This window comes from Lepidochelys olivacea (assembly GCF_965140295.1).
Source record: "Lepidochelys olivacea isolate rLepOli2 genome assembly, chromosome: 4".
NCBI lineage: Eukaryota > Metazoa > Chordata > Testudines > Cheloniidae > Lepidochelys > Lepidochelys olivacea.
In genome coordinates this window covers 87215998-87228885 of record NC_140414.1, presented here as the reverse complement: position 1 = coordinate 87228885, position 12888 = coordinate 87215998, and the positions used below count along the sequence as shown (strand labels likewise).

Sequence of the window (12888 nt, the reverse complement as noted above, 5' to 3'; positions counted from 1 at the left end):
CTAGCATGGCCATTCTTACATTTTTCCACTTATGGAAACCAAAGGGATGTGTCTGCATAACAAGAGAGCAAGTTTTCACTAGGGAACCAATTATGAACTAAAATGTATATTATTAATACTAATAAACTACGACTTGAAAAGTCTCTCTCAAACACTAACAACACGAAACAAAGTTCTTCTGTTGTTTATACAGAACTCTAAAGAAAACGTACAAACAGCACACAGAATAATGTAAGACCTAAGACAGTTCAGATAAGTTGGAGAGAAAAAAAAAAAAAAAGAGTTGGCTTTCTCAACTTAGGTTCTTTGTATTAAAGATAAGACAATAGGGAATTCTTGTCAAGATGAGAAATCTCAGCAATAAGATTTAAGAACGACAGATATTTCATGTAGAGGATGCGGAAATGTTGTGAAGGGCATGGCTTTGTCACGTTGGCTATTGTCAGCTACACACTTATAGATAAGGCTTTAACATAACCTTCCAATCAAGGCCAATTTATGTAGGCAGTGCAGGAGAATACTAAGGAAACTGTCCAAACAGTTCTAATTGGATATCTTCCTAATCCACAAAGCCCATAGTTGCCTTTAACATAATAAAATAAATAAATAAATAAATAATAAAAAGATGCCCCATTAAAACCCACTAACAGACATTTAAAGAACTACGTTCCACCCTCATATTAGCACTACTGTGCTCATTGGCAAATATTAGGGAAGTGACTGTTCTTTAAGAGATTTTTAAAAGTTGCCGTTATATTTTTAATGCCACTTATTAACCTTTTGAAGAGTTGAACAGTCTACTGTCACACTCCAATGGCCCCCTCCCTCAGGGAGTCTCTGGGGAAGGCAGATCAGCATTGTATGTGGCTAACACTGTTGCAAGCATTGCAAACCATTTTGGGGAGGGTCAAAGGCATGTGAGCGGAGAGTGGAAGTTTCCTTTGCAGAATACGAGAGGCTGGGGGGGGGGGAGAAAGAAGAAGAGCAGAGAACAGGTTAACTCAACACTTCAGCTAGCTCCATGTGAAGCTAAGACACTGGCCCTGGCCCAAGGTCATGGGCTTGAAGAGAAATCAGCAGCTGCCCAGCCGTGAGAAGAGGAGAACTAAGTTGAGCAGAGCTGCAGAGATAGCAGCAAGAACCGTGAGAGCAAATGAGATGGTGACAGCGAAGGCCAATAGAAGGGAAAACAAACTCTCTGGAGCCGGGATGTTTTGGGAAACCAAGGAGGCCACAGCAAGCCGGTTTGAACTGGCACAAAAGGCACCAGAAGCAGAGGTCCCTGAGTGGAATTACCATCCTCCCAACCCACCCACCCCCCCCCCCGCCCTCCCAGGAGCCCAGGACTTAAAACCCTCGTGAGAGCTGGAGCAACTCGGAGATCAACAGCGGATCCTCGGACGACCTAGGCCCAGGACACCACTCCCATCCACCCTTCCCCTCCTCTCTTCTAACGTTACACCCAGGCCTGGCCAATCTTGGATAGTGCGTGTGTGAGTATGAAAGTGGATTAGGGCTTGGGACACTAACACTTTTTTTTCCCCCCGAGTGACATGGGAGTGTTCCCAGCACTCTGCTGTTATTTTAATATTTTATTAATAAAGCTTTAAAATTTAGACACTTGGTGTGTTTTGTCATCTCTCCCCAAACGATCCTGCGGTGTCAGCCTGATTATCTGACGCAACGGTAGATTGGTAACAGAAATCTGTCACATACCTACCCCCCAAGCACTCTCGTGAGGTAGAAAATTTTTTTTAAAGGCTTCTATAAGTTGTTATGAAATCTAGCTATACAAATTATAACAGTGCACTCTGCTCTCTGGGCTTTTGCTTTTGTTCCAATAGATTACTAATAGCCTGGCAGGTAAGTCTGTTTGACATTTGATGGTTTTGAATGTGGAATGACCCATCTTATTTTTAAACTGTCCATAGTATCTTTCACTGAGGGGCCATCAAGGATTTCTCTTTGTCTATCCATTCTTTAGGCAGAGGCTGACCAAGTGTATTACAAGAAAAGACAACCTCAACAGGCCTCTCTGAAAGGTGGGCCAGTAGGGGATTCATGCACAAAGTTCCTCATACCCCGATATATTTTGAAAATCTGGGAGATGTGTTTTATTGTAAAGAAAAAAAATCCTATTCTTTAATGGCCAGGTATAAGTATCTTTAGGCATTCTATAGCTACATAACCCCAAATGGTTATACGACCTTCAAAGAATTCCAGCAGGAACAAGGAGAAAAGCCACCTGGCCTCAGTGTCTGCCTCTCAAGCTCCAGCCCTCTCCCCCATCCTCCAAACCACAATTGCTTTTTTCTAGTGTCCTGGAAAATTAACTCTCCAAAGTGGGGACAGCCCTATCATCCTGCATATCTCCACAGTGTGGGCAGGCAGCTATGATCCCATCTCTAAAGACGTTACATTTTCCCAGTCAGCTCTGGGTTAGGGCATATAGGCCCAGTCAAAATTTCTGTATGGACTCTTGTCTTTTTGGATAGACAATAAGGTTCAAGGGGCCTCACTGTGAATGAATTTGTGCCTAAGCTATTGTCCATGTTGCATAATTAAGGAGTGAAAATACTAGCAGCATAAACTGCTTTATTACAAGGGAAATCCCATCAGCTATGTGGAATGATGAAGATTAGCACACTTACCAGTAAATGATTTCAAGCCCATCCAACCCCCATCCAGCTCTTTAACCCTCTTGCTAAGAACATAAGAGTGGTTGTATTGGGTCGGACCACACCCCAGGTGCTATGATCCCCTTCCCAACTGCTTGCCTCATTTTTTAATCTTCCCTGCTCTTGATCCTCCCACCTACCCAAACATTAAGTACCCAGTTCCAATCACCTTAAGTCCTATCAAAACTTTGTTAATAAATCAATCTAACAGAAAGTCCGGTGAGATTTCAGAAAAAGGAAGTTGTGTATCCATATATATTATGGAGGATACCACTTATCTTAGGATTGGAACTACTCTGACTGCAGTGAGAATTAAGAATCTGAGGAATTATCTATCAATACCTGGAGACTTCCTTCAGTCCAGTGATATAATATCTTGATCTCAGGAAATGGGAAGTAATTAAATTCTCCAATGACAAACCACCATTTGGATGTTTCAAAGGAATACTGAGTCTCTCACTAACTATAGTTTATTAGGATAATTCTCCTCAATAGCCAAGTCTAAACTATAGAACTGTTACTATCTAAATTAGATGGCTTAGAGATTACCAAAAGGCGATCTCAGTCATCTTATTTTCAAATATAAACAAAACTAAAATGAAAAGTTTGTCATTCTTTGACCTTTGTGGATTAACAGCCTAAAAAAAAGTGCGCAGAAATCCTACGCATCATTCTAGGACAAGGAATGAAGAGTCCTCCAACTAAAATTATGGGATACAGGGAATTTTAGGTGAACAGAATGCTACTACCCAGATTGGAATTTGATCAGGAAATTAGGGTTGATACCCATATGCCGGAGATTTATTTGTTAGAGGGATGTAATCAGAAAAATTCTCCCCACTGCAAAGTAACTTGCTCCTAGCTGTAAGCACTCAAGAGCTTATTTTCCCTTCTCCTCTATACTTTCCTGTGGTTTATTACCTAAATATACTATGAAATGTCATTTACTTTATTCATCCACAGAGACACCTTTGTGTGGTTTCCCCAACCTCAACCCTTAGAACATTCACAGGCAAATCACTACCCTACTCTGAAAAATGTGCCACTGAATCTTTACATGGCCACAAGAGTCTCTTCCACAGATGCTCTCACATCAGGGGGATGGGAACAAACATAGCAAGGAAACTGCACTTCCAGTAGCACAGCATAACTCGGACACCAAGCGAGGGTACTGGTATTACACAGATCCTGAGGAAACTGTATCACCTGCTGAATCACAAACACCATGTCCCTGCAAGAATGCTGAGATTTTCCTGGAGGCTTCCCATTCAGGTTCTGATCCGACCCAACCTTGCTTGGGGCTTACAAGATCACAGCTCGATATAAGTCCACCACTCTGTAGACTGGAAAGTGAACATACAAATGTAGACAAAAGACACAGTACTTCATACAGCGAGTTTGCCTTCTGATATTACAATTTAAAGGGACCTAGAGAGCTAGTAGAGAATACAGTGCACATTAATTGTACCAGAACAACAACAAAAGGATTAGGTTTCAACAGAAACAAACAGCTCCATTAGTGTTATTACGCTAATAGACCTCATGTCTATTTAGGTTTCCAACAGTCTAACAAGGGGTAATTTATACTGTCGGTAGCACAGCATGCTGGCCCGGAGTAAAGAGCAAATTTTACAGCACATGAACAAGATGTAGCCAAGCAACAAAATCATTTCACTCTCTCACCAAATGCATTTTCCTCTTTGGAAAATATAAGTTGTTTCAGAGCAGGGTGTGGAAATGAAGAGAGAACAAAAAAGAAAAGCTGTTTATTCAGACCCAAGCACATGGACTGATGGCGATGGATCTAACAGGAGGGGTGTTCAGTAGTCACAGATCAGGACCCACACCATCATGGAAACTGCTTCTGCAGTGTTCCAACACGTTAATGCTCTCACATTGGCTGTGCTATGAGGATGATGAGAGATAGGATGGTTCAGTGGTTAGGATGCTGGCCTGGGAAGTGGGAGACCCAAGTTCTATTTCCTACTCCTCCAAATGCTTCCTGTGTGTCCTGGGACAAACTGCTTAGTCTCTCTGTGCCTCAGTTATCTCTGTATCTGTAAAATTGAGATAACAGTGCTTCCTTACCAGGGGGTGACAGACGTACCTAAGAGAGCCATACAGCCTGCCCTAGTGCTGCTCCCGAACACCTCAGTCTCCATTCCACTCTCATCCTCAGTTGCTGACAAATCTCCTCTCTCACCTACACTTTTGATCACTGCCCAGAGACAGAAACACTAGTTCTTCTTCCCCTGCAGAGGGCTCTATGGGCACAGGAAGATACAGCTGCCTTTAAAGGATCCCTCAGCAACCATCCTCCACCCTACTGAAGCCACTGCTACAAAGAATACGGTGTGTGTATGGAGGAATTCTCAAGAATCCCAGCAGAGAAGGAAAGTGGGAGAGGAACCCCCTGAATTTGACAGCCCTAGTGGAGGAGAGGGGGAATCCCTTAGAAAAACCCAGCAGGAGGGGTGCATGCGTATGTACAGCAAGCACATGGGTGCCTGTGTGCAGAAAGCGGGTTAACTCTGCCTCTCCAGTCATTCCATTTCCCAACAACTTCAGCCCTACTATTGGGCCAAGCAGTGTATTTGCCCAGTAGGGCCATATCCTGAAATCCACCTCTGGAGGCGTCACCCCTTATGCATTTATAACCCCACTTTAGTCATTTCAAAGTAACGCTTCCATTCACTGTGGTTGTCACATGACAACTATGTCCTTATCTTAAGCAGATAGTGGTTGCTCACTCCATGGGAATAGCAGAGAGAATCTAAAGCACAAACAAAAATGGCTAGCTTCTGCTATAGCAGCACCAGTGCAAGTGCAGAAGAAAAGATGTGCTACCCAATATTAAACAAAAGTAATTCAGAAAAAATTAGTGCAGAAAAGGGTGCAAGATCCAGGAAAGGGGAGATAATCAACAACAACATGTTTACACAGAGGAGGTCTGTAGCATCAAGTGTCCAAGACCACACATTTATTCTAGGCATCTAAGAGCTCTACAGGGTATTGCTGAGCTGGTGAAGCCCAGTTAATTGCTGACCGCATGACTGGGCAGTGTCCTTTTCTGACCTTGATTCTGAGCTCTGAAGATAGACGTGCTCGGGCTTTGCTTCTGAGACATACAACATGACCAAAAAAGACCAGCCAGCAGCAGCCAATGATGACTTCAGTACTCTGATGGCCAGTTCTCACTGATACATCCCTATTACAGATAAAGTCAAACCATCTTATACCCAGTAGCTGTCACGGGCAATGCACATGAAATGCCTCCAGCCTCCTGATGTCTTGTTTTAAGCAACATCCATTTTTTCAGATCCATATAAAAGAATCAGAAATATGCAGGTTTGATAAATCCGTACTTTTGTACATAGTTTCACCTTTTTTTTTTTTTTGGCACCAGACCCTACGCATGCCCTTCATGGCTAAGATGGCTAAACCAACTTTCCTTAGGATGTCTGGTTGGCTGCACCCATCAGATGATAGTTTACTGCCTACATAGATGAAATCATCCACTGCTTCCACAGTTTATCTGGTTTCAGAGTAACAGCCGCGTTAGTCTGTATTCGCAAAAAGAAAAGGAGTACTTGTGGCACCTTAGAGACTAACCAATTTATTTGAGCATGAGCTTTCGTGAGCTACAGCTCATTTCATCGGATGTTTATCACAGTTTATCTGGAAGTACATGACTTGTATCGCAACTTTTGCACTGACATTCAGGATTTCTGTTTTTGTCCAAGAAACTCATAATCCAAGGGCAGCTGCCACATGCTGGAAACTCTTTAGTGTGTCTTTGAGACATCTGCATCCTGACCAAAGAAGACAACATGATCCGCATAATCCAGGTCATTAAAATAGGTTAAACCAATGCTTATACCTACATTTGCAGAGATATGCTCAATGAGCCAATCCATTGCACAGCAGAACAGGACTGGGTCCAGGACTCATCCCTATTTCAGCCCAGATCTACTGTGACACCTGTAAGACCTATGGGTCCCGCAATTTATCCGTGCTCTGAGTCATTATGCAGATCTTGAATTAGCGTCAGAAGGATGTTGGGAACCCTGATGCCCCATAAGGCCTTCCACAAGGCAGTTCTAGTGACAGAATCAACGGCTGCCTTTAAGACTACATATGCTGCTGTCAAAGGCCAGTTACATTCATAATGGATCTCAGAAAAAAGACAACGGTAAGTATAGCATCCATTGTATATAGCTAGGAATAAAGCACTATTGCTCTGGGCAGTGGTGTTTCACAAGGAAAGGCTGGAGCCAGGTGAGTAGGACATATGCAAAGACTTTTCCAGGGACAGAGAGTAGAGTTATTGGTCTATAGCTACAATATTCAGTGCATGGACCTTTCCCCTTATAGAGCAGGATGATGATCCCTTCCTCCCACTCTGCTGGTATCTTCCCAGTAGTCCAACTCCGGACAAAAAAGTTGACGTAATGGGCTCAATGGCACACTTTAAAAGTTTGGGTGTTGTGTTGTTAGGTCCAGCAGCATGCCTGCTTCGCAGTTTCTATATGCTTGAGCAAATCTCTTCCAACACAGGTGCATCTCCACAAGTTTCAGGGCCAGGGATTGCATCTGTTGCGAATGCATCCAGATCTGGACATCAAGTTGCTTCAGGATGGTTACATGTGGACTCATACTATTCTTTCCATCTTTGCAGGACGACTTGTTGAGTTAACCTAGTTTTACCATCAGCCTTGTTTATTGGCTTAGTCAGAGAATCACTTGTAGGCTACAAATTTTGACAATTGGTTTAATAATCTGGTCCCTAAAAAAAAAGATTCATGGCAATGATGACAGTGATGACACCCTTAGGAAACTTGCTAATTCTTGGTCGGAAGACACCTGGGAACTGGCTTATTTCAGCACCTGGAGGTACTGATACACAGAACTGTGCTGGGAAACACAACTGGCCACTGGGAAGTGTGACAGGTTGCAACACTAGAAAGGTCAAAGATGCAGCCTGACACCCTCCCCAATGCCAGGAACACCATGCAGTTCCAACATAACCCATTTACCTTTGCTAGTGATTCCCAACTCTTTCCTCAAGACAGAAAGCAACAAAAGGGAGGCAGATCAGATGGGCAAGAACTAACATGAAACCTGGAATAGGCATTTGTTCTAGGCAAGTGGGAGACTGCTGGCCCTTTGTGGGGATCCCTCTTCTGGTGCTTACAAGCAGGTTAGGAACACGGGAGTTATCTTGCATCATGAAGGAAGAGGGAAGGAATAGGTGAAAAGAGAAGCCATGCTCCAAGTTTTGGGAAGGAGAGGGAGAGAAAAAATGGGGAGGTATTAAGGAAGAATATTAGATAGGTGCCTTGGTATCACAGCACAGAACACGAAGAAAGGGAATATTCATTCCATATAAGATCTTATTATTTTATTTAGTTCTATAGGAGTTAAATGATGGCCTCCAAACGCAGAACCTGAGATATATTCAAGAGGGAATGATTGGGAGCCATCTGCCTCTAAGAATTCCTCAAAACCTCCTACGAGGTCGTCACACACACTACAGCCCAGTCCCTAAACGTCACATTACAGAACTGGCCAGCCCAAAAGGAAGTACTTGATGTATTTGTTAGAGATGCAATTTACTAAAAAGACATTACATAGTAACGGAAAGTCAACACATTATTTCTCGCTGACTCCTTTGATCATGGGCATGCTGCATACAAGGTTCTTATATGTCTTTAAATGATTGAGGAGACTTTAATATACACTAGCCAGTTATAATGGAATAATTTTAATATTTCCTGCTGACTAAAGGGAAAGTAGCTTATTTTGGAGCTTTATTAAATGTTAAGGCTTATATTTCCTCTCTGCACTTCACTGAAATCACACTTCACTCAGGTCTCAGCAATGGACTGGCAGGAGAAGCATGCTTAGTTTTGAACATTCTATAAATGAACATCGGATACCTTAGTTGTTTCAGGAACTCAACGTCAGAGTTGCTGTTAATGAGCTTGATGAACTCCTCATAAGAAGGAGCATATGTGTAGGCTTTCTTGTGATGCTCATTCACCTGTTCTCTGTACTCCATCTGGCTGAGCAGCATTTGGTTGACATAATCTGGATCACTCAGCAGCTCCACCACTGGCTTCAGTACTGGGAGGAGAAATTTAAGAACAAAATCACTGTGCAAAAGAGCAAATGTCATCTTCAAACTCAAACAAACTCAGTGTAACATTTTGGATACAAATTAAAACAAAGCAGGTTGATAAAATTCCAAGAAATTACTACGTAATTCCCAGATTACATAGTGTATCACCCATTTTAGACTGAAGTTTACCCTTCTCCTAAACTTTTTATTTTCTCTATTCATTACTGTAAGCTGTCATTAGGATTGAGGAAACTGGAAATTCAGGTTATTAAAAAGTTTACACATGTTAAAGCAGCTGAACCTAAACTGAAATATTTCAGGTGTCTATTTCCACTCTTCTTGCTGCATATCTCAGAGAACGTTAGACAGTAGAGTCTAGGAAGGTGCAGAACTAGGAATTAAAAAAAAGGAACTGTACTATTTGGGGATTACTTGGATCCCAAAACTTTGCAGTATCAAAAATTGTCCCCAACTCCAAATTCAAAAAAGAACAGAGTGATTAGTGGTCTCATCATCCAATTAAAAGTGCATTTTATAAATAAGAACTAAAATTCTCAATAAATAAATGGATAGTTATTGGGGTTTTTTTTAGATCTTATATCATGCTTCAGTCATGTTCAAATCCTTACTCTAGAATTTTACTTATCTGAGTAAGGTATAAACATCTAGGACCACCCAAATGCTCTCCAGAAGGTCACTGCAGTGTAGAAAGGTTTGGTTTCCTCTAGAACAGAATAAGAGGATGGAATGGCTCCATGCTACAAGGTGCTGAGCACTCTGACCTCAATTCAGGAAAGCACTTAAGTATAGGCTTAATTTTAAGCAGGTGAGTAGCCCTATTGACTTCATGTGCTTAAACACATAATGAAATGCCTTGCTAAATCAGCACAAGAGAGTTCAGTGCCTTACCCTTACTTAGCTAATGTTATGAATTTTTAAGTGTCTCATGTACATAAGATACTAACCGTACCAGTCTCTGCATGTGCAAGTTGTGACAGAAGTTTAATTTTAGAACTTAAAATGTGATATCAATACAAGTATATTAAATGGTTTGTAATCACTAGTACTGTAGTAGGTAAGTCATTAATTATCTCTGATCTATAATCTACCTTTTGTTGCAAGTATGTCTGCAAGGACTATGCGCAAGCTGAGAGACTGGGCATCCTTTGAGGGTAGGAGACAATACACCAGAATTTGAGAACATGATTGCAGGAATCTTACTTCTTCGTCAGAGTTCCTCAAGCATGGATGGAGTAAAAATGGCCTTGGCTGCTCTTCCTGCCTAGAAGGGTACCAGAATTTCAGTTGAAATTACAATACATCTTTAGTCATTACTTACTATATCAGAAATGTATAAAATATCAGGGACATAATGTTCAGCAAAGAAGCATTTTAAAAAACTATGCTTCATCTATCGTTTATTTTTAATTATATTAAGCAAAGCCTACCTTTGCCCCATTTCAATCCCTTGCCCTATCTTTTCTCTATACCTGTACAAATAAAAATACAATATTTTAAAACTATAGCCGTATAGAATAAGTTATTATAGTTCAGAGCACACTCTTAGGGACAAGGTTGAATAAAAAGCTTATTTTCTAGTCACTCGCATTGATATACATGGAACCTAATCCATTTTTTCCAAAATAATTGAGAAGGCAAAGAATTGAGATGCAAACATACCCTTGTACTGCAGACTAATTAATAGGCTTGTACTAGAATCGTATGACTATTTAAGTGGGGGACTGAATATTATTGAGACATGGATTTAGCTGTGACACTGAAGGCGGAACAGATGCAATCTTCCACACCTATAATCAACTACTGAATTGTCACTCAAAAAACTGCAGCCTCTTTGGTCTGACTTTTCCTAGAAAATAATAAACAAGGAAAGGTCAAGTGAATTCTCCCTGACAAAGAATCACTGAATAGCTAGATGACTGAGAATTTTCAACATTAGCAGACAGTATTAGCTAGTGGAAAAAATAACAAACAAGTGTGGGATGTATGAAGAATATGATAGAAAATACTAAAAAATGTTATGATGCCATTAAATAAATCAATGGAATTCCCTCATCTGGAACACTGTAGTACTTAGAACCCTGTCTTAAAAACCTTAGCAGAAACAGAATGAGCTCAAGAAACAGGGAATGCAAAATTAGCCATGGGGAAACTTCCATATGAGAAGAGATGTGAGAGACTGGATCTGTTTAGTTCTGAGAGGAGACAAATGAAAGGGGGACACGGTAGAGGTATAACAAAATATTGAATGGTATTGAGAAGGTAAACAGGGACTCCTATTTACTCTCTCTCATAATACCAGGACATGGGGAAACAAAATTGAAAGGCAAATTTTAAAACTGACAAAAAGATGAAAGTACATGGTTCTTCTGTGGAACTCATTGCCACTAGATATCATTGAGCCCAAAAGTATAGTACAATTAATACATGGAGAGACAGAGAGAACATCCACAGTTACAATACACAGGATCATTTCTATTTTAATACAGCATAAATTCTCATGCTTCATGGTCTAAACCAAACACTTTACTGATGAGCACTCAGATGAAATATTCCCTACGGGCAGGTTATTCCATAAATCTCCAATAAAAGGTTTCTTGCAGCATCTGGTGCTGGCCACTTTTACGGTATGTCTAGACTACAGCGGGGAGTGTGGTTCCCAGCTCAGTTGACAACAGCAATGTAGCCCAGGGGAGCATGGACAGGATCTTGGATGAACTGCTTGAGTACAAACCCACCCAGAACCCCTGGGTACGCCCTCGGATGGCCAGCCCAAACTGTCACAACATGCTGCCTCTGGCTACACTGCTATTTTTAGTGCATCTGTCTACCAGAGCTAGGAAGCACCCTCCCCGCTGCAATGTAGACATACCCTTGGAGACCTGACGCTGGACTTGATGGACCACTGCTCTGATGAGGTATGGCAATTCCTATGTTCCCAAATGGAAACATCATTTCCAACACCCTTATAGGTCTACTAGAGGGAACAAGTACATAAAGAACATTCTGCTCAGTATGGAACAATCTTTTGTAGATTAAACCTTATGCCTGAGAAGTAGTTATAAAAACAACATTAAAAGAACATTATTGTAGAGAATAACTAATTATTTGACCACAACTGCAGAATAAACTATTCGATGTAGGATCTTTGACATAGCAGTGAAAAATTTCACTGAATTCTAGATACCAGCCACTTCATCAAAATAATTGACTTATGATGAAATGTTGTAACTTATTGACTTCTTCTCACATATTTCTCTCAGTCATAAGTCTGTAAACTTCACATACCTTATAAAAAGAAGAAATATGTCACACACATCCAGTTTAGTAAAGAAACTATCATTTTCTTCAAACTTCAATCAATCAGAACTATAAAGACAATTCCAAAACATCCTGTCTGGGACTTCCGAATCCCGATTGGTATCAAAACACTGAGTTATGCACCTTAGTTAAAGAATCCCTTATGGGGGGTTTCAAAATGGTGACTGATGGGAGTACAAGGTAGCTATGTACCTTGGGGAGAGGGTGCACCTTTGGGGGCCACTGCTAGTGAGGCCAGAAGGCTAGCTGCATTGAAGGGAGTTTCAAACTATGCGCATACGCATAAGAGTTGACCACAGAAAAGATAGGTCATTCCATGGCACACCTTGGGTGAGTAGGGGCTGATTTGGTGCCAGGGTCAATGCTGCAGAGGCTGCCTGTTAGGAACTGCCAGATACCTGCAGAGAGTGGAAAGAGTTTTGGCCAAAGAAACACAATCAAAGGTGTGTGATGCCGAAGCAGTTTTGTCTAATTAAAAGTATGAGGAAGGGGGTACAGAAAGAAAAGTGGGGGAAGAACTGCAAAGATGGATCTTGGAATTAGAAAGAGATCACAGGGGTAACAAAGCCTAGCGATCTTCTGATCATTCCCTGGTGTATCCACGGTGAGGTTCCCCCCCGCCCAAACCTCCTTCTGCTGGCAGGTGGGCAGGCAACTAGGCTCCCCCACTCTTGGTGGTAGGGGTTCATTTTGTGGAGGTGGTGGAGTAAAGGGAGGTTGTACAATTGCACTGGAGGCTAGTTAATTGGG

The 12888-nt window shown here is 41.5% G+C and overlaps 1 protein-coding gene across 3 annotated transcripts in view; it reads right to left on the bottom strand.

Annotated features, from left to right (window-relative positions):
• SNX25 (sorting nexin 25) overlaps positions 1-12888 on the bottom strand; it is a 147038-nt gene that overhangs the window by 90380 nt on the left and 43770 nt on the right. For 2 of the 3 annotated variants that reach the window (XM_084626143.1, XM_084626141.1), the window contains exons 4-6: positions 10248-10289; positions 9909-10081; positions 8618-8804 (exon numbers count right to left, since the gene is read on the bottom strand). In XM_084626143.1, the coding sequence (XP_084482269.1) occupies positions 8618-8804; positions 9909-10081; positions 10248-10289 (402 nt within the window). The remainder of the gene's footprint in view (positions 1-8617; positions 8805-9908; positions 10082-10247; positions 10290-12888) is intronic. The other variant, XM_084626142.1, reaches the window with a different exon arrangement.